The 23,200-nt window shown below is 43.3% G+C and overlaps 1 protein-coding gene across 1 annotated transcript in view; it reads right to left on the bottom strand.

The window, feature by feature from the left end:
• Positions 1-471: 471 nt before the first annotated feature.
• Positions 472-23,200, bottom strand: part of LOC146817145 (uncharacterized) — a 108,918-nt gene continuing 86,189 nt past the window's right edge. The window contains exon 3 of the mRNA XM_085609175.1: positions 472-1,713. Within this exon, the coding sequence (XP_085465301.1) occupies positions 1,614-1,713 (100 nt within the window). The 3' untranslated portion in view covers positions 472-1,613. The remainder of the gene's footprint in view (positions 1,714-23,200) is intronic.

The raw sequence follows: 23,200 nt of genomic DNA, 5'->3' as shown, positions 1-23,200 counted from the left end.
ACCCCCTCACTGCCAAATCTAACCTCCACCAGGGAATAAAGGCCGTCGCCGACTGGATGGAGGATAGCCGCCTTAAGCTGAACACAGACAAGACAGAGATCTTCATCCTCGGGCTCAACCCCTACGACTAACCGAAGACCTTCTAACCTTCAGGACACGACTCAAGACCTGGCTGTTTGACCAGTAGCAACAGCACCCCCCCCCTCACTCCCCACCCTCAGCGCCTTGAAACCGTTGTGGGTAAGTAGTGCGCTTTACAAATTATTTGATTGACTGATTGATTGATCAAGGTACCTATCTCAGAAGTAGTGATGAGATAGCTGGAGTAATGAAGGTTACCTGCAAGTAGGTGAGACCTTATCCTGTTAATACATGATTGTTACCATTGCGACTAGTTACAGTTACCTTTGACCATCGCTTCTTAGTTTTGGGGTATCTGCAGTTAGCATTAAATGAACCACTGCATAGTATCTACTATAGTAGGTCTTTTATTATGATGGTCCTATAAAGCTATATAAGAAACTCCATTTTCTGAAACACCCATCCTGCAGCAAACAACTAAATCTTTAAAAGTTGCAGCAACCAAACAAATTGCTGTGTTGCACACTTATAAAAATTTTGTACAATGTATAACTAGAGTGTGCTGCTTTTATGTGCGCCTGTGCTATAAATGGACTCAGTAGGAAAAATAAATATTCTTTTAAATTCCTCTTAGATGTAAGACTAAGGGGCATATTTATGAGAGCTTTGCGCCATGCTTGCACAACTCAGCGTGGTTCCAACGTGAACCAAACCTCTAAGTCAGATTTATGAAGCCAAGCAAAGCCACCTTGCGTGGCTTTGAATGGCTTAAAAAATCTGAAGTGAAGCAACGCAGCGCAACTCACTGCGTTGGTTTACTCTGCGCAACGGATGTGTTCCCTTAGCGTTGCGGTGGGTGTTCCCACGCAACTCCCCTGGTTTGCAGACTTGTAATCTAGGAATGCGTCAAAAAGATACGCCTCCACAGGAGAGACGTAACTAGGAGAAATATCTTTATTTCTCCTCGGTTTTTCCTCTTTCTATGTGTTCTAGGTGCCCCTTCCGGTACAAAAACAATCTTTCCTACAACACAGGCACCCTTGCACTTTGGTGCAAGAGTACCTGTGTTGGTGCTAGGCTGCCAAAATGGCGTCCGTGCAGGGGAAAGGGCAAGAATGCACTGTATTTGATAAATACGGCACATTCCTGCCTTTTCCCTGTGGCGCAGGGCAGCACAGCAAGGTGACTTGTTGTGCTGCCTGCGCCACACTTTTCATAAATATGTCCCTAAATAACAGAATGTAAGTATATGGGTGATTTTGATCTTCGATATTGCGCTAAGCTCTTGGAACACTTACTACATGTTAAAATGCAAGACAACAAAAGTGCAAAATTTCACAATACGTGTTCAACGTGCTTTGATCGAGCGTATAATTTAGCAGTTATATACAAGTAATAAGTATAAATGAGTCTTTAAATAGTGAATATAAAGTGCTATAAAAGTGTTCAGCAGAGCAGTCTCTTTGTCAACGCTTCAGTAAAATCCTTCTCCACCGCAAAGGCAGGGTGTGGCTGAAGATTGGACTGGCGAGTCAGTATTCACGTTCAATGCTCGCCATCAGCTCTTCTTCCGATAGGTCATACGAAATTGGCCCTTGTGAGCCGGAGGTAACATTTTTTCTGCTATGACACCTGCACAAAGAAAACAGAAGTACATTTTTGGTATGAGAACGTAAGGAGCCGAAACAAAATTACACAAAGTACAGTCATTCGCTTGTTAATGTCAAATCAAATACTTGAATAGTTATTTTATCACCAACTCCCTTAGCTTGGGAGAGTTGCGAAATGTAATGTGGCACTATTTACTTTATTCATTTGATTTAGAGCTCGACGGGGTCAGCTATGTGGAATAAATGTGTACAGTCGATCAAAGCCAAACACGTGCATCCATGTTACTTGAAAAAAATGTGTTTGCTCATTTGAAGGAGACAGCATAAAGCTGACAGTCTCATTTAAGAATTTGATATTATGTTTTAAAAAGAATGGACACAAAACATTTTGCGACTGGAACTTAATGCTCAACAGACCAGATATACACACTTGAGTAAAGAGGGCAAAGATACAAGTTGCAAGGCAGGCCCGCCCATCTCGCAGTTAATGTTCTTAATGAAAGATTTCCCAACTCTAAAGTAAGCATCATTCTCCGAGTACTATGATCTAATAAAATAAAACGAGCAATGGCTGTGTTTGTTTTACCAGTGCACTCTCGAAAACTGTTTTATATCTTTTTAGATTTGTACAATATTTACTGCTGAATTTAAACGTCAACAGAGGAATTATCCTTGTCAAAGCTTTTCACAACTGACTAAAGGAATAGGGATGTAATATGTCGATACAAAGTTCAAACAATTGTAATGCATGGTGGAATTTTCATATAAAAGAACCCTGATTACCAGCATTGGCGACAATTTCTCACTTAAGGAGATTCTTCAGGGATCAATCTGGAGGGTGAATTAAGCAAATACCCAAATGAAATGAACAACCACTACTAATGATTTAACGAAGTACTTGTCAAACCATGTTCAAGATACAATGCTTGAACCGGAATGGAAGGCCCCAGTGTACAGAACTTCCTCAAAACCTTCGTCTTTATCTAAGAAAGGCCTGTAAGAGAATGGAGTATATCTAGAGCATAAAGTAATATTCTAAGAACTTTGCAGGCATATTAACAAAGGCCAGCGATAATTATCGCTGGCCGTCCTTAGCGATAAATTTCTTATCGCAGGCTATCTCTGGTATTTATCGCCTTGGTAGCACGTTATTAACAACGCGTTACTCCAGGGCGATAAAAATTCCAGAGATAGCGAGGTTATTGCCATTTTGCAGGGAACATCGCTGGTTTTCCAGCGATGTTCCCTGCAAAAGGGCGATAACATTGCTGATACGACCCATAGGGTCGTATCAGCATAATCCACCCCCTATGTTAGGGATGGCTAAATCAGGATTTTAGCAGACGTTAGGTTTTGGCGAAAACGGCCATTTTCGCCAAAATCTAATGTGTGCTAAAATCATGTGGGCTGCCTTGTAAATATTGCGATGTAAACATCAGCGATATTTGCAAGGTAGTCCATCTTGGGTATGCCCAGTAACGCCCCCTTTGCATCTCATTGGAGATACAAAGTGAGGCATTGGGAAAAAGCGTGCTAACATGCGATTATGCATGTTAGCACCCTCTTGTAAATAGGGTGCTGGTTTTATCTCCGCTTTTTGGGCTTTTTAAGCCAAAAAAGCGGAGATAAAGCCCTTGTAAATATGTCCCTTGGTTTTTATAGGTCTCCAATAAATGTTTTCAATGTCTCCTCCAGAGAGACCCATACCATTGTTTGATGGCACCTGCTTGGGCCAGGGCATTACCCCCGTGCTGAGTAAAAAGATGCTGGTTACTTGTTATTCAGATCATAGAAAAAACCCTACATAAAGAAGGGCATGATTTTACTCTCTGAAGTATGTGCTGACCTAATACCCGGCTGTAAGTAAGGCTTTTTTCCTGGCCCCAGGGCTATCTTACTCTTTATCACATTCATCTTCAAAAAGTGATTTGTTGCAAAATGATTCAACTCAGTTACATCTTGTTGAAGGAGTATTGGTGTCAAGTCAAAAAGGACAACATCATAAGCGTGCATCAATACGTGTAAGAAAAGGAACCCTAATTTACACACATTTTTCTTGCAAGCCATGTAAATCCAATGAAGGGGCTAGGAGACTGAAATAAGATGAAATTAATGGAAGTAGACGAGGTGTAGCATAGGATGAATGCTTTATTGATCAGATGATAAGTCTCAAGGGGGGACCCCACCAGGAGCAGCTCACTTGGGGGCATATCAACAACAACCGGCGATAATTATCGCTCAGCGCTCTTAGCGTGAGGATAATTATCGCCGGCTAGCGTGAATTTTTATCGCTGAGATAGCGTGCTATTAGCAACGCTTATCTCAATAGCGATAAAAATCTACACGCTAACAGGCTAACGTGAGATTATCGCTGGAAACCCAGCGATAATCACACGTTACCTTGTTGATAGGGACAGGCAAACTTAGCCATGATATCCTCCTTCCATAGGATATCATGGCTAAGTCTGAAGATTAGCAGACGTAAAAAAGCAGCGTTAACCGCGGTTAGCGCTGCTTTTTTTGTCTCTAACAGGGTTAGCGACATTCTTGATAATAGGAGAAATGTTGCTTAGCGACATTTCTCCTATTATTTTACTCTGGAACGCCCCCTTTGCATCTCATTAGAGATGCAAGGGGAAGCGTAGAGTAAAAGGGTGCTAACATGCAAATTTGCGTGTTAGCACCCTGTTGTTGATAGGGTGCTAGTTTTATCTCTGCTTTTTTGGCTTTTAAAGCCAAAAAAGCAGAGATAAAGCCCTTGTTGATATGCCCCTTGCTGCTCAGCCCGTCCTCAACTGATTCCCACTCAGGCATTCCACCACTGTATTCCAACCATGCACCAACATTCCACTCTGGCTGAGCAGCAAGACCTACAATACTAGTCTACTACATCACCTTCCCCCTTTTAACAGAAACAAAAGAATTTTGTAATTACGGTACAATATGAATCCACATAGGGGTAAAATTGTTAATAAAGCATCTAAATGAAAAAAAAAAAACATGCAATAATTCATACAAGAAAATACATTGCATTAATTAAGAGCAAAAACATAGCATGCCTCATCCCCCTTAACGGAGCAAATGAAGGATAGAAGTAGCAAATGGTAGAAAAAAGCAAGGAAAGATCAAGCAATTCATAAGAATTTAAGAATTTAAGGAAAGACTGTGAAGAAAAAATATATTAAGAAGGGTGAAAACAGCACCCCGTTGAACTATAAAATAAGTCCAACGTGACAGAAAAAGGTGTGGAAACATGTACCAGAACCAACAAAAAGAAGAAGTGAAAACCACACACTGCCACAAAATTAAAGAAGCCGTAGATTCTACACACAGTGGATGAATAAATCCAGTAAAGTAGAGAAGTAGAAACACAGCAGGTGATATCTGCACGTACAAGTGAGTATCACAAAGCCAATAGGCTTACAAAATGTATACCTGAAAGTGACCTATCCACGCAAAAGTGGAAATCACCGAATACTTGACTAATTGGCAACCCCTTAACCAAACATGCAAAGATAACACTATGAGCGATACACAATAATAGTTGAGAAATCCACGTACCGGTGGAGAACCACGTAGCTGAAGGCTATTACAGTGTGTACCATCATAAATGAAAATTATAACCAAGCAGTTCAATAAAATAACGTACAGAAATAATTTATGTGACATTTCCACGTACAAGTGAAATAACACGGGCAATGTATGCGTACCATGAAAATCTTGTTACTGGCTGAATTTAGCAGGCTAGCTGTACTAAACTAATGAAAATTCCCATTAGCAAACTTGTAACAGATTAATTAGCTATGAAAAAGTGCATACTTCAATAATGAAAATGATTTCAGTGCGGATGAGTAAAATTCTATACCGTAATAACGTATGTGACGTATCCACGTACAAGTGAAACGACACGGGCAATGTATGCGTACCATGAAATTCTGTTACTGACTGTAGTAGGCTATATATCAGGGGTCTCCAACGAGTAGCTCGGGAGCTACTGGTAGCTCGCCAGTACCTTCAAAGTAGCTCTCTGAGGTGAAGTCAAGCCCAGTATCAATTTCAGAGTAGGTGTCTATTAAAGAAGGCAGCACTGATCATCTCAAGACCCTAAGAGTGACAGCCAGCCAAACTTATCACAGTAACTCATACTAACACTCAACCACACACTGTGCCAGCTTATAGGACCTGCTACATGACAGTCTGTATCCAATCTCAATATATTTTAAGCCACAAGCAGATTGACCATGTTGCAGTCCCTCCTTTATCAGTCACAACATGTGTGTGAACAGTGCACCATCAAAAAAGTATGGCAGCAGTAGCCTGAGCTGTAATCAGTGCTGACCCACCAAAGTGCGGGACTGCAGGAGTCAGAGTGAAAATGTGTCAGTTAGATGCATGATCAGCTCAAGACCTGAGGAGAACGGTATAATCCAGAGATTCATCAACATTTATGTGTGTGCCCATAATAAACACTATTGCTTCCTGAAACTATGCCTGATGTCAAGAACCGCCAAATATATATGCTAGCCCCTTCATAAGAGTGTTATATTTGGCATAATTGTGTCCATTCCTGACATAATAGTGCGAATGGCATAATTATGGTCATCCTTGACTATTTTAGTATTTTTGGTCTAGTTGTGGTATGCTGGCAGCCATCATAGACCTACTCTGAGCATGACTGGCCGATATGTACCTATTCCTGGCATATTAATGGTCATGACTGATATGTGCCTTATCCCTGATCCTTCTGATTTCCAGCCTTGGCACAACTGTGACCCTAGTATAATGGTGGGCATTACTGGCATAATCCAGGCATCCGTGGTGCTATGGTGAGCATCCATTATGATATAATGGGGTAACCCACAATTGTCCACGGACCTGGGTAACGTTTGGTAAAGGAAACAACGGTCCTAGACTTCTTTAAAGCTACAATTCAGTTATGAAAAACATTCATTAGTCGTGGTGCAATGAGGGTAATGTATCCCCTCTGGGGCTGTATCCCTACTGTACCCCACCCTAGGTTGCCTCCCCTCCCCCCGTCCTGAGGAATTACCCTCATTGCACCAGGGTCGAAACGTCGACACTCTCCCCCAGTGGGCCTGTACCTGATATCATCCCAGCCTGCCTTTTCACATATGAATGTTCTCTGTGCGTCATCAGGAAATCATGAAATGAATATTTGTAAATCCATAAGGGACAGGCCTATCTGTAAAACTGGTGCCACTATGAACCACGACCAGTTTTACTAAGGATACCAGAATGTGTAATTGATTGGTTATTGAATTTGCCTTTTGGATTCCTCTCCTTTATATCTATCCTACCTCACGAGCACTTTCCTTTTTCACACTCCCCTTGGAGCAACCTTTTTCTCTATTTGGAGCATTGAATATGGTGATCTGGTATAAAAGTAACTAAATAAAAAACAGTCAGTATTGGAGGGATATTTTGTGCCTTTGTGTCTTTTGAAGATATACTTGTTTGCATTGTAAAGAAAATGATGGTACAATAATGATGCAATGCTAATTCTATATGTACCGGATGCCCTTTGACTAATAAATGTTTTTCATAACTGAATTGTAGCTTTACAGAAGTCTAGGACCATTGTTTCCTATACCAATGGTGAGCATCCATGGCATATGACTGTAATACCTGGGAATTCTAAGCAGTCTGTCCATATGAGGCATTTGTACATGGGAGTACATGATGATAATGACAAGCTGATGTTTTGAGACTGTGCATTTCTCAGAAACTGAAAACTGATATTTTAAAGGCAGTTTTAGTTTTCACAAATGGGGTTTCTTCTGGAAAATTTAGTTTGTTTGCCCACAGTGGAAAGTAGTATTAGATAGAAAAATGTGCATTTTCCGAAACTGGTGAATGATAATTCAAGCTGAGCTGGGGAGACGTACTGCTGTGCTTATGTCCTTTGTGCCACTGGGCATGTCAAGATTTGAATGTTACTTCATAAGTCAAGGGGAGGCATTTAATATTGAAGAACTTTTTCCCAGCATTTCTGCTGGTAACCGCACTTGATATACTTGGGTGGTAACTACTGAAAATCTTGCTTTGGGTGGTCATAGTGTAGTCACTATTTTACAGGTATAACATTTTCTAGTAGCTCGGGAAGACTATCCTTGAGCAGAAGTAGCTCTCACTACAGAAAAGGTTGGAGACCCCTGCTATATATAAACCTAAACTAATGAACATTCCCAAATGGAACTTGTAACAGATAAATCGCCTAAGAGAAAAGAAACAAAATTACACATTGTGAACCAACAAACTTTGTTGGTAATGCATACCTCAAATAATGAAACATTTTGTTACGGACTGCAGGTTATTCACTCATATACCTAAACTAATAATAAAAAAAAATCTCCCATAAGGAAACCTGTAACCGATCAATATCTATACAAAAACCCTTGACCATAAAGACTGCTATGCTAACGAAATGGAACATACTGCAGTCATTTTAAAATAAATAACTTCTATTCTTTTTTCTTTTTTTTTTTTTTAAATAAAATAAATAAATATGTCACACGAATGAATGAATAGTTGAATACACTTTTTAGATGTGCCTGAGAGCTAACGATTATAACAACCCTAATACAAGAAAGAATAACATTTTTCCTTTGAGATTAGCCGATAACCAGTAAGTCAAGTTAATTCATTACAGGAGTACAAATTAGGCGTTCTTCTAAAGGGACGAAACGTTGCTCCAGATTAAAATATTTGCTTGTAGAAAATAAGCGAGACTGACCACATCCTGGATTTAGCGCTGGGTATCCCATGTGATTTATGAAATTGCTTCTCCTCCGTGCTGTGGCACAACTAGATCATGTCGCCAAAAAGGCGTAACTCACCAGAGCATTCGAGCAAGCAGGTCTTTGAACAGAGTACAATGTCCTAGTGCTGCACTGAAAAAAACTTTATTGTCCCCCAATACGGAAAACAATCGTGGTTGGCAAAAACAGCACTACTGGGTGAACACTTGAAGAAAACGTAGCCAAAATGTAGAGCTCCGGTGAAAATACAACATGGCGGCACGCCTCTTGACGCTGCCCCGGGTGGCTCACGGTGTGACAGAGCACACAGACGTCCAGAAGCAGCTCCGAACATCATGAAGGAAGACACGCCCCGCGAGGAGACGCAGGTGAGCTCGAGCGCACGGAGCATAGCTTGTGCTAAATTTAAACTGAGACGATGGTTTAACAGCCTTAGGGTGCTCCACAGCAATTAGTTAAAATAAAACAGCTGGCTAAAGTACTCACGGACAACGCTGCCAAAACAACTTCAACAATGTCCAAACAGCATACGCAGACGAACTATTCACCCGGGAGGTTAACCACAGCCAACTAAATTAGGCAGTCTCACTCCTCAAATCGATCAAACAGTACTTGTAAAAAGAAGTACGGGGATACATTTTCAGGCGAATTAAAGTTCTTTTTAAATCCAGTAGGTGGCAGCAACCATCTATTCACTCCTGCCAGTGACAAATCAAATACAAAGCCCTCAGACCTGTCTAAACGCAAAGATTGTTCTCATGCCTGCCAGTTCACTCTGTACCAGTTGAACTCTCCTAGCGCTCCGGTTTTCGAAATGTGCTGAATTCTCCTCAGACAGCTCTCACTTGACCTTGGCTTGACGGAGGAGTGAATGACAACCCAGGAACTGGCAAACTGGCACACTGCAGGTGAGGGATGGTTGCAGGAAGAATCACGAGTCCTGACACATTTCAGCGGGTGACCGATGTTGGTCACTGGTGGGGCCCCCTGGTGTCAGGCTTTTAAGATTGTAGATTTCCGTTTCAATATAGGTGCTTTACCTTAGATAATTTCAGTTTTCAGTTTCCGTCAGTTAAGGCAGCACAGGCAGGTTCTTCCGGATCGTCGCCAGATGAAATAAGATGAAATTAATGGAAGTATACGAGGTGTAGCATAGGATGAATGCTTTATTGATCAGATGATAAGTCTCAAGGGGGGACCCCACCAGGAGCAGCTCACTTGCTGCTCAGCCCGTCCTCAACTGATTCCCACTCAGGCATTCCACCACTGCATTCCAACCATGCACCAACATTCCACTCTGGCTGAGCAGCAAGACCTACAATACTAGTCTACTACAGAGACTTATTTGCTTGAAACTATTTTGAGTTTTAACCTTTGCTGGTAATCACCTATTGCCCCCATTAATACTTTATGCCATATTAATGGATATAATGAAATGAAATACCAGTATTTGTAAAGTGCACAGCTACATCCGAAGTGGTGTCCCTGCGCTGGGAGCCCACGGGAAGATTAAGCGAGCTATTGCCCAGAGTCACATGGTGCTGGGCTAACCTGCCGCCGGCGATCAAACCGTGAACCCCATAGTCCAGAGTCAGGCACCCTGGCCGCTGCCCCACAGAGGATTCATTGGAAAGGCCTTTGGTGTTAGCTTTGTCCAGAGTGCTGGCCTGTCTACACTGCCGAACTCTGTACACAAGTTTATAAAAGCTATCTGCCTCTAGAAACAACATACCTTTCAATGATAGATTGGACAGCAGCTACATTACCAGTTGCTGAACAGTTTGCTCTAAACCCATCTTGTTCACATGGTAAAATCGAATTCTCAAAAGCCCATGATGGAAGATGCTTTAATATCAATCAAAGACCTTCTGCATTCTGCTCAGATACACAATCTGCCTGTAACTTCTTGTGGTGTAACAAAAACTGTTCTTGTTAAGTTGAATTATAATACTTCCCACCAACCATGAAACAGATTTATAACAATAGTGTAAGAACTGGAACAGGAAATAACTACAAGGTTCCAGGTCCTTCTTCAACACTATTACTTGAGACTGATCTGAGTCAATTGTCCCCGAGAATCTTGCTATTTTTTTTAAAATTGTCAATTTAATGAGATGTTGGGGGAAGACGATTATAGGACCTGGATTTTCTTATACTTTAGTGAGATACCCATCAGATATTTTTATTTTATTTGGTCCTGATAACTCAAAGATATAATCAAACCAGCCCTGCTGTGGAACAGATATCACAGAAGTGTTTACTTTTGCCCTACAGGCCAGGTTTACAAGTTGACAGAACTGTGTTGAGCTGTTTTCCAGGCCCGCACTTTTAAAATCATGGCAGTTCAAATAAGACTCTCTTTTCTCTGAAGTCTGGTCTGCTTCTTCTTTAATATGGGAATCTTCCATAAACTGCTTACAAAGACGCCTGTGTACCTCAGCACACAATTTTAAATCCTGGAGGTTTCTCAGATGGGAAACAGCGATTACAATGAAGACCGAACCACGCGTTGCCTTTGCAACGTGGTCGAAACAACGAATGTGTCTTAACCACTTATTCCTTTACCACACATGTTGTTACAACATCATGCCTTAGGTAAAGCGCTGTTGGACTTTAAAGTCCAACGATTTCTCTACTGTTGCGCGGACTGGAGTTGGAATAGTAAAGTATACTGTTTCAAAGTCCAGCGCTTTCCTTAAGGCAAGTCGTTATAAAGACTTGCATGGTAAAGGAAGGCATGGTTAAGACACAGACACTGTTTCAACCAGATTGTTATGAAACGTGTGGTTTAGGCACTCATGGTTGTTTCATACAACACTCTCAGATGCCTCTTCTTTCCTGCCAGCATACCTGAACAGTCGACTCAAATTCCACACACCCCAAAGAACCCTCCGATCACCCCAAGTCTCCTACGCCGTGGTCCCCTGCACCAGAAAGACCAGATCGGGAGGCTGCTCCTTCTCCTTCCTCGTGGCCAGAGCCTGGAACGCCCTTCAGCTCCACCTCAGACAGACAACATCGCTCCCCAACTTCGTGAGAAACCTCAAAACCTTGCTCTTCGGCAGACCCCCTCCTTGATGGACTGGAACCTGCAGCCCCCCCCCCCCAGCACCTTGAGACCCTCACAGGTGAGTAGTCACGCTTAATAAACACCTGATTGATTGATTGATTTCCTTTCAGTACTTTATTCTTCTGTTCTATTGCCTTTCCCATTTTGTGTCTGCAGAGTTCAAAATCAGCAATAATATCGTTAGCAAGGATGTTAGCAGTTCATTAAACAAGACTGTTATAAAAGTGTTCCAATGTATCCAGCCCCCTGATATTTGGACATCAGCTTCACCTTGTTCCATATTCCAAAGCGGGGGATTTGAAGAGGAAGATGTAATCTAATTCACAGAATGGAAAGATCACCATAAACAGACTAGTATCTGCACTTCAGAAACGAAGTCAAATGTTTCATAGGTAGAGAAAATGTAGTCTATTATTGAGGCACCATAGCTTCCCTTTAGGAGTGTGGTGAGCAGTATCAGTCCACCCTACGATGGATCATCAAACCACCTGTTGCCCTTAGTTGTTCGAGCAAGAGAACTCCTTGATTATTTGATTTACAATATTGTGGTAAAGATATTTCAGGAATATTCCAGGCCTCTTGAAGGTTCTGAATTTCAGGACACATGAAGAGCTAAATTTGAACATTTTGCATTGAAATCTCCACAATTAAAACCTGCTGTCTACTCCCTTTCAAATGCATTAAATATAAAATCAAAAATTGAGAGCAAAGTGGGATTATGCTGCTGTCCAGGAGTAATACAAATATTGAATAGGAGAAGGGAGCATTTCTGAACATAAGCATGCGTCATAAAATCACGTGTTTTACATTGTATGGCAGTATTAGAGCAGGTAATAATCCCAAATTCCAAATAATAATCTACAGAGAGGAGTATGGCAATGCCAACACTAGCATGGCCTCACTATGAAAACTTAGCAGAGCTATTAGAAAATTATCAATTTATCAAGCTTGTTAAGATTGTGATTTAAGCAGAAATGGTCTTGCCAGGTTCCAAGAGAGGACTGAAATGTGTGGTTAATTTATAGGCTGAATATGATCATGTAGTTTACTTCTATTCAATGCTCCTGTGAACAAGGGCAGAGATTGAGATTCATCTTAACCCCTGTCAACCCAAAAGGAGTACAACTACTGAGGGGCACTAACTACTCTACCACATGCGTCAACTTGTCCCACCACAGAACAAGCTTCTTTCAGGAAGTCATGTGATAACGTGTGGGCCATATTAGATCAAGGTTCATACTTTGAAATTGTGGAAGAGTTGGTTCTAAATGGCTCCTTAAAAACATTGATTTGGACTGGCATCACATCACAACCATTTCTGTGGAAGAAGTTACAATCATTTAGAATTACTGTTGGAACTAGATACAAAGAAGACTTCCACCCTCGCTCTAGGCTGGTCAAAGTTATCTAGAAGCAAAACCAACTTGATGTCAGCTGAAGACAGTGATTACAGAAGAGGCTGTGCGGAAAGTAAACTAAAAAGTCTAGATCTCCTTAGCAGGCTACCCCATCACCAAAGGTTCTGCATGGTCAATAGTTGAAGATATGGTGGAATCCACGTCTAAATGTTTTGGTGAACAGGAGCCCTGTACTAAGTTAACATTCTTCCATGCAGCTTTTTGCAGGCTTGTAAATCTTTTTTTAAAACAGTAGAACTTTTATGGTCCTTAAATTAGCTAGTGGCTTGGGCCTTTGAGTAACATGAGGGACATTATATTCATCTTGAGATGGAATGGAAATTGAGAACATATTGATTCATTGTCAGGAAGGGGTAGCAATAACTGTTCCACTGGAAATATAAGGCGCCTCTTACGCTTTTTTGTTATTCTGCACTTATTTTATTTCCTTTTTCATTTTTGCTTTCCCTCTTTACCTGTAAAATAACACTTATAGTGCATTCTTTAGTTGTTTTAAAAAGATAGAAGAATACGCTAAGGGCATAACTTGTTCAACAGGCAGGAGGGAATCACCTGGCACCATTAGATCTTCAGAAAAAAGCTTTTGCAGGAAACATATTGCTCAATAGGCTTTCACCATTGTTTCACATTTTTCTCGAGCATTGGTTTCCCCGCCTGAGATGCCATGCTCCTTCTCCTCATATGTCCACCAGGGTTACCATACAGTTTAAGCCATTATCCATTAGCTCACGGTTTAGGAGTGGCTGATACAATTTGGCATTCAACATTTGTGTCCGGTTAACATATTGAAATATGTTTGATCCCTTAAGCTTTAGCACCACTAAAAGAGTCACTCATGCAGTCAAATGAGTTGCTTGTTGCATGAAGAAAGTCTGCTTCACCTGCGAGGTTTTCTGACCTAACTGGCACTAGAATTAGTGTTTATGCACACAGGAGCAGGCAGTGTTATGCTTATGGTAGTGGGTTGATCGCACTATGCTTCACCCATAAGGGGTGTTTTGTGGTGAGCCCTTCCATTTGAGTCCCGATAGCTACGGCCGTGACGTAGGGACGTGATATTAAAATTAACAGGCCTGGGGTATGACCTCATAGTCGAAATTTACCAAGGTTTAGACTAGGGATACTCGGACCCCATGCGGTCCTTCAGACCTTTAATTGCGGCCCCCTGGTGACCAGCAACTCTGGGCTGCTGTTCACTTGACAGATCAGGAACATTCAGACATCTATGAATCGGGCATACATAATGGTTTTCTGGTTTCATATTTACAATTCTGCCGTTTTACATTAAAAGTTAATCTTTTGACTTCTTGGTACCTGAGAATAGAGCGCTGGTGGCAGACAGAAGTCACTGGGCTCGGTTTGTTGTCCACACCAGGCATTTGCTTCACGTCCCCCTACACCCGCCTATCATTACCCGACTCTCGCCCTGCGGGTATAGGTCCGGCCCTCGGGCATGCCACAGACAGTACTGTGCGGCCCTCGGGAATTGTTTGCGAGTACCCATGGTGTAGAGTGTGCTATATTCCCATCGAGCAGCGGCTAAACAAATGTGGGCCACACCACAGATACACACCGCGACAGGCAGGAGTACGGGAGCAGGGTGGCCAGTGAAAAGCAGCCTGTATTAAGTAAATATCAACACAGTTTAAACACTGTGGGCTTATAAAGACATCTACAGTGGTTTTCTCACATGTATCATCCACACAACCAAACGTACACCAACAGTGAGTAGTGCAATAAGTGTAGGAAAGTGCACCATTATGCCCCATTTTCATAGCAGTGTGTGGGAAGAAAAGGCGTTTCAGGTAAAATCGTTTTACTTATGATGTAAAAAAAGGAATCTTTAAAAACATTTCCCCAAGTTCTTTTTGTTTGTATTCCCAAATAACAATAAAATACTTTGAACAAAAATAAATCACCCCGAAAACGTTTCTCCAAGTTCTAAACCATATACAGGTGGAGTTTATGCCAAATGAAGACTCCACACACACAGGGCTGGGGATGTTTGTGAAAAGCATACATTTGGCAATGTCTATTCTGAGAAAAAGCAGGAAATAAACTCGAACAACTTTTGAAATACTCATTCACCGGATTTATGACATCACTGTGAATCTTGCACTTTTGTGCTTGACTGTTGGAAAACGGTCAAAAAAGTACAACTCTAAGGGGCATATTATCAAGACAGGCGATAAAATTATCGCCGCTTTAGCGGCAGAGAACTGCCGCTAAAACGGCTATAATGGGCTTGATAATATGATCTATGGAATTCCAATTGAAGCCCAGGTTAGATGTCCTTCACATCTAACATGGGCTTCAATTGGAATTCCATAGAGCATATTATCAAGCCCATTATAGCCGTTTTAGCGGCAGTTTTCTGCCGCTAAAACTGCGATAATTTTATCGCCTGTCTTGATAATATGCCCCAAAGATTTTCAGTTTTACTCCAGCAAAGCTACGGCTGTTCCATTTTTCTGGGGAGCACACCTTTTAATCGTTGTAAATGCTATATAAGTAAACATATAGAGTTGTAAAGTCACTTATGATAAAATCTGAAAGCAAATGAAAATGCATTTTTTTCTCCAAGCGGAAATTATTGTTTTCCAATAGAGAAACACTTGCTCCTATAATTCACAAATTTTGGGGGTGTTCCATGCCCATTCCCACCCCTGAAACGTATTTTCTCCAGCCCTTGCTAAGCCTGCCTACTCAACAGTTTCCAGAATTATAATGGGCAAAGAAAAGGCTTATGAATGCCCAAAGTTACAAATATGTGCGGGTAAACAAATGTTCAAGGGCACCTCCACCGTATAACATCAATTCTCGGAGCAGATCTACCCCTTCTCTTAAACATTAGTTGACCAGCCAATCCGGATCCAAGTCCATTTTTTCATCTCTGTCCTAGTGTCCTGAACATTTTCATAATTTTAAGCATGTGTACCGGTTTTGAAAGAGATGGCCTGGTGAACATGTGCTCCACATTTAAAACGTTGATCACACATTTGGGTCCTATTTTTCTCTCTCTTTTGTAACATCTGCTCAGAGGTGGAGACCATGACTCGCTTTAAAAAACACACTGCTACTGCGATAACCCATCCCAGGTGGGCGAGCGACCCCTCAGGGCTTTACGCCGTCTACCTTACACCCTCCACGCCAGTCCATGAGTAATGGGTACGTAGACCTTTCTGGTGAGTAAATGGCCGTAGTTTATTGACATCATAAAGTTGGGTCATAAATCATCACAAATCAAGTCAGTAATATGATCCATACATCATGAAAATCATTAACATTCCATTTGAAACATCGTCTCCATCGGAGATCCTAAAAAACTTAAAAGTCCGTCCCTGATCGCGATGCCCCATCACAATAAGTCCTCAGATCACAGCTTTGACAGCACCTCCCGCATAGTACTTTACTCTGCAGTCCATTGGTGTAGTGCGCTGCAGCCTATAGGCTTCCCTTGCTACTGATGTCCTGCATAGGTGGCCCTCTGGCCTGGCATGGGCTGCAAGTGCTGTGTCCCCCTGGCACTAACCCTTTTGCTGGCCGTTGGCTCGCCCTTCAGTGTTCCTGCCATGGAGGCATCCCAAGGACCCTGTTCGAGCGTATCTTGCCCCTGTCCTACTGTACTGTTATTGGCAATTTGAGGTGCTGTCTCCACCATGCTGCAGGTGGTCCTACATATGTCGTCAGCTCCCCTTAACCGTGCCTTACCTATGCGCCACCCTGAGGTTTATGAAAATCCTAACTGCTCGAGGGCTCCCACAACGTTCAACAGGAACATGTGAAGGTGAAGGTCCATGCCTATCATGGAGAGGTGAGGCCCATCTTCCACGTAGTTGCCGTGGGACTTTAGGTTAATGAGACCATGCTTAACGAAACCCTAGACGTTGCCCCTACAGAAATTACTTACTTATTCGTGAAGATGTTAAGCTTACTCCTGGACCTCTCCACTGCCCTCTGGTCAATTGCTCCCCTTCATTCAAATCGTGCTATCAGCTCCGAACCGATGACCTCCCACGGGCGAACCAGTCTTGCCACTGCATAGAGATCTAATTTCATTGCCTTGAGGAGTCGCCTCTGCCGCAGGTCAGCCAAATTGTTGCCTTTTAGGTGAATCAGCACTGTGCCAGGCCTGTCCATTTTTTGCAAGGCCCTCTGCACCGTCTTTAGCAGCTGAGCCCACCCCATCACAGACCTGCCCATCCAGACTACGTCCGTGTTGCGTAACCAAACCCCCTGGTATGGCTTCTGGGGGGCTGCCAATTGCTGTGCCCTCATCATGTAGGAGTGGCCAAGCAAACATATGGTTCACCTGACATCGGAAGCTCCTGCAGTAAAAGACACATGACTTAGAGGTGTTTGGGTCTTATGCATGTCTTGAAGGTTCCAGAAGACCACCTGCCGAGGCGTTTAATGCACTTGTCGCTCAGGCCGTGGGCTGCCACAGTTGTTGCTACGCCTATGCATAATGAATGTGATCCAAATTCCCTGACTGGCAAATCGGCCTGACCTAGCGCAATCCACAGTCCGGCAGAGAATTGGAGTCTGGTGTTTTAACAAAGAGTGATCCCCTGAGGCCTGCTCCGAAATTACCCCCATGTTAGGCATACCAGGCAGCATTTGGAGTCTACTAGGCAGTACAGGCGCGTGTGTTTTCCTTTTTTCTCTTGGTCCTTTTTTGAACACCTAAGCCTCAGTATCATGTGATCCTCCCCCAGTTGAACATCCTCACGCTGTATGCATGCCTTGCCAAGGTAGGTCTTGGATGAGGCCACTAGCTCGATGACCCTGTTTGTCCCAAAGAAGTACAGGGCGAATGCAGCTTGAAATAGGACGACCTCGCCTGTTGTCCCGCATATGTCTGGCAGAACCTGCAATAATGACCGTAGTCTGGTGAAATCATTATGCCTGGTGTCTTCAGTCTTTGCTTGCACACACCCCCACCCTCACATTGCTGCCCAGCAGTAAAAAGATCCTGAAGGATCGGTGCCTGTGAGTAATTTAGAGAAATATGCCACTGTGCTAATATGCGCCTGGGCCCATGATTATATTTTTCCATTCAAGAATACTAACAGTATGAATTGCTCAACCTCTTGACTTGATATTTAGTAAGGGTACTAGGCCACTGTCTTAGGTGCTAGCGCCCGCTTCACCAATGCTGTTAGGTCAGGTCTGCCATGGCCCATTGGCCTGCTGGGACGGGTGTCATTTCCTGTTCCACTCACGGTGCCAACTTCCGTAACCTCTACCACTGAAAACAAGAAAAAGCGTTATTGCTACCAGACATGTGCCTGGCCTTGATCACCATGTTTGAGCTCAGTTGTTAGCTGACTACCTGTTGCAACAAGCCCAACACCATCGGGCAGTGCGCCACCCCCAGAATGTGTGCCTGCAGCATTGCATGGTTGATTGCCTGAACATAGTGTAATCTGTCAGTCAGTGAGTCTGTCCTTCCACACCGAAAAGGCTACCACGATGGTTCAGTGCTGGAGTTGTGATGTTCTTTGCAAGCTGCCTCTTGTGCCATGAAGCCAGCCTTCTTGCAGCCCAACATGCCATTCCTAGGATTGCCCCAAAACGTTCTTCCCATGCCGCGTCCGTGAACAGTTCTAATTGCCAAGTTGAGACCCAGTGTTCCCACAACACCAGAGTCCTTTTGAAGCCCAAGAGGCTGGTGTCCCACTGTTGCAAGTCCTCTTTCACACCATGTATTAGTCTGACCCTATGATTTTCTTGCCAAGTACTTTTGTCAGCCCTGGGTGGTGCTAGGGGGCAGGCTAACAAGATAGACGCACTGAAGTGAGGCTCTGTCTGCCCGGGGAAAACATCTGCAAATATCTTGTGTCTGGCTGTGGCTTACTCATGAAAAACGACGGGTGGAGATAACGGAAGGGGTGAGGCACCAGTGGAGCCACCCGACAGCTGCTGCATGAGCGGTACTGCCGAGAAATCCACTGCGACACGCTGCGGCACGCCAGAGGCTGGGAAGAGGGAATTGAGGTGCAGAGGTGCGGCGTGGTGCTGAAATTGCATCGACTGGATGCAAGAGCACAACTGCGGATGCTACGTTAAAACAAGTAAGGTGCGGAAGCAGAGGCCAGGGGAGCTCGGAACAGTGCCTTCACCACAAACAACGAGAACAAAATGGTTCACAAGCGTTGCACCCATTTCCCCAGAAACATAGAGTATTTATAGCAGGCAGCTGCGCCGCACATTCTGGGTCGCCATGCAAAAAAGACATTGCATAGCGCTAACGAGACACGCGCTGTGGGAAATATACAACTGCGTAGGATACGGCCATTCTGTTAAATAAAAATAAGGCCGTAGCGAGGCCTAATGAACAGTGTACTGTGCCAAAACAACAGAAAAGCAGTAAGAAGCGCCCAACACGCTGACTACGAAACTGCAAAGACGCATTAGTGCTGTGCTCAGAAAACGGCAGGATTGGCGGCCGTGAGACGGAGTTTGCAGCCATGCATAACCCTCAATTAACTGCAGAGAGCGCAACACATCGTGACAAATAGAGGGGCTGAAATAAGTGCTGTGGTAAGAACCACACCAACTAGGTCATTAAATTCAGACAGTTGTGCGACAATAATGTGACATACACACGCCATCGGAACTAACCACTGAATAAGTCAGGACCGGAGCTTGCTGAATCGGTATTGGTCACAAACTGCTCGAGAGGACCACAACTGGCGAAGCAGAGCACCGCAATCAACTATTGCTGCCCATTGCAACACTGTGCTCACACAGGTAATAATGGGCAAAACAGATGAGAAACAAGCTAAACTACAGTTTGAGGCCCGCAAAATGCAGAGAGGACAAGCACAAGAACCAGAAATAGATGCGACTGACCAAACTGCACAATACCCAGAGGATGTGGAGCTAAAATCTCTATTGATCAAGAAAAGAAGCCTCTCATCAATAGAAGCCAAAATGGATGGAATGTGCACCAGGATGGACTTCATAACGCAGAAATTAGATAAACAAGATGGACGCCTGGGAGAAGCAGAAAACAGAATATCGGCACTAGAAGATGATCACAACCAACGCAAAGGTCAAATCACGGAAATGGACAGGTTACTCAAGGTGATTGCTGCAAAGAATGAAGACCTGGAAGCAAGATCAAGAAGGAACAACATACGAATTCTTGAAATTCCAGAGTCCACCAACACGGGGAATATGGAGAAATACATAGAAAGGTTGCTCATCACCTGCTTTGGCAGAGAAGAATTTTCCCCCCGGCTGATCGTGGTGAGAGTGCTTAGAAGTTTGGCGCCAAAACCTCCGCTTGGTGCACCGCCAAGGCATAGGTGCAAAGATATCAAATTATAGAGATTGCGACACAGCCCTACATTTGGCCTGGGAGTTCAGAACACTAATATTTGAAAACAACACAATATCATTATATCCTGACTTCACATTGGCGGTCCAGGAGGCATGAGGAAAGTTACTGTCGAAAACTGCAGCAAGCGGAGGTGGACTACTCCATGCTGTATCCTGCTAGACTGCACCTCTCCTATAAAGCCAAACAGCACTTTTGCAACACGCCGCAGCAAGCAGAAGAATTCCTGGGAACGATCCAAAGATAAGCCAAGTGCGCAGAATACTCACCCTCAACTAGCAGAGGATCGTTGCCCCATCATAAAGAGGAGCAGTAACCACATATTGTTACGCATATCAGCTACATACAGACAGACGTGTGCGCAAAAAAAACCAACGCTTATACGTGACAATGGGTGACTTCGCTTCACATTGGTACTTGATGTAGTCATATATACAGTCCAAATGGAATCGTAGTGATCAAAGAAAAAGTATCCAGACACTAAGATGTTAAACTGCGGGCACCCACTTGTGTGGCACCAACTGTGCTGGAGGTTCAGCCTCACCCCCCAGAGAACACACCCCAAAGGGAGATCTCCCCTACCTCTACCAGTGTGGATGAAGAAACATGTGTGTTCTAACCACCCTCATGACGGGGGACTGTTGATTGTTTTGTTGGTTAACTATGCAACTGCTGTACATTTTGTAAACCATGCCAATAAGAAAGCTGCTGTCCCAAGTTACTATAACTACCAGTCAGCCAAAATATATAATGTGCATACAATGGAGGACAAAGGCTCTAAGATTGATGTAGAAAAAGCAACAAAGCAGTTAGTTTGAATATCTGTTAAGGGGTATTTGAGGTGGGAGGGCGCGCTACAGGAGGCTATTGTGGGAAGGGGTTATGGGATAGGTAGAGATAACAACAGACATAGAACAAGAAGGCATGTGATCCAACAGTAATGGGCTTAAGCGCATACACAATACCGGTACCAAAAGAACACACCATTACAGCACAATTGTCACGTAACAGTGATAACAAAGATTAATCAGCGGGTATAGGCTTACTGACCTGGAATGTAAGAGGCTTGGGAGATCCTCGAAAGAAACAGCTACTAGCCTACATGGATAGACATCATGTGAATATTGCTATGTTTCAAGAAACACACACATCCCCCTCCAACACGATTATGTTTCCCTCAAACTGGGCTTCACACAGATATGTTTCTTCATACTCATCATATTCAAGGGGAACTGCCATCCTCCTAAAAAAAATACACCAAATGTAGAAGAGGGGGCAGTAAGTGACCCACAAGGTTGGTATTGCATAGCTTGGGGCAGATTGGCTTCACAGTCCATAACTTTAATAAACTTTTATGGCCCCAATACTGACGATGAAGCTTTCTTCATCAAAATCTGGGGGCTAATTGTAAACATAGGCTCCACACATATAATATTGGGAAGTGACTTTAATCTCACGCTATGTCCCGCCGAAGACCGCTCACGTCCTCAGCCACATTACTATACTAAAGGCACAGCATCAAATAAAGCAGATTGTAGCTGAGCATCACTTGGTGGATGCATGGTGGCACAACCACCCAAACTTGACGGAAGGAACATTTCACTGTGCAGTGCATGGTACCTGGTCCAGGCTTGATGTCTGATTAATCTCCAAAGGGATGGCTGCACATATCACCACTACACAACACCTGGCACGCACATATTCAGACCACGCCCCAGTATATATGCGATTGACCCCTCCAGAAGACAGAAACAGATATATTGCATGGCGACTATCTACCACTTCACTGCCAAACTTGGCCTTTAAGACAGAACTTGAACAAGAAATAGAGGAGTTTCTCAGGAACCATATAGATTCGGTACCCTCATTAACCACGGTCTGGGAGGCACTATAAGTCACTATAAGAGGGATATGTTTAGCTAAGGCGGGTGGTATTTTAAGGGACATTAGGAAGACTCTATTCCAACTGGAAGCCAAACTAAAGGATCAGGAAAGACAGGCGCAGGCATCCAAGACAAACTCCACACTAGCAGGTATCAGGGAACCACTAACCGAGTATCAAGACATGGAGGAGTGAGAAAGCCTGTTCTGTGGGAAATACTACAAAGCTAGGATACGGCGAAGGGGAAAGGCCAGATAAAGCGTTAGCTGAGCTAACACGCCCTCCTAAAGCCACTAACTACAAATTAAAAATCATGGACGAGGATAGTAAAGTGCAAAGAGACACAACGGACATTATAAACACAATTGCTGCGCACTACACAACATTATATACCTCGCATAATTCCAAACAAGCAGAAACAGGGACATATCTCGAGAAAATGGAACTGGCCTGGCTAAGCAATGCGCATAGGGAATTCCTGGCCGCTGATCTCGAGGAAGAGGAAATCAGAGTATCCATAATGCCGATGGGTAACGGGAAGGCCCCAGGACCCGATGGCCTTACGACCGAATTTTACAAAACTACATAAAAATCTTTGCCCCATTCCTGAAAAAAATGTATGACGAGGCTGCGCAAACGGGTATACTGCCACAATCAATGTGAGAAGCTCTCATAGTGTCTCTTCTGATACCAGGAAAGGTCCACAACCGCACAGATTCGTACAGACCCCAATCCCTTATCAATTGCGATGCCAAAATCCTAGCCAAAGTTCTGGCTAATAGACTGAGCCTGTTAATGGAGAAATTGATTCACCCGGACCAAACAGAATTTGTGCTGGGTAGAGCTACATCTCATAACTTATGTACACTATTCTCTATTATTCAAGACATGGATCCAGATGAAAAGGCGGTGTTAGTCTTCTTAGATGCCACAAAAGCATTTGATTCTCTTGAATGGGAATATTTATTATCAGTCTTTACACACATGGGATTTCCACCTGGATATCTGGCAT

The sequence above is a fragment of the Triturus cristatus genome, chromosome 6, assembly GCF_964204655.1.
Source record: "Triturus cristatus chromosome 6, aTriCri1.1, whole genome shotgun sequence".
NCBI lineage: Eukaryota > Metazoa > Chordata > Amphibia > Caudata > Salamandridae > Triturus > Triturus cristatus.
The sequence above is the reverse complement of the archived record's forward strand: the minus strand, read 5'-3'. Positions and strand labels throughout refer to the sequence as shown.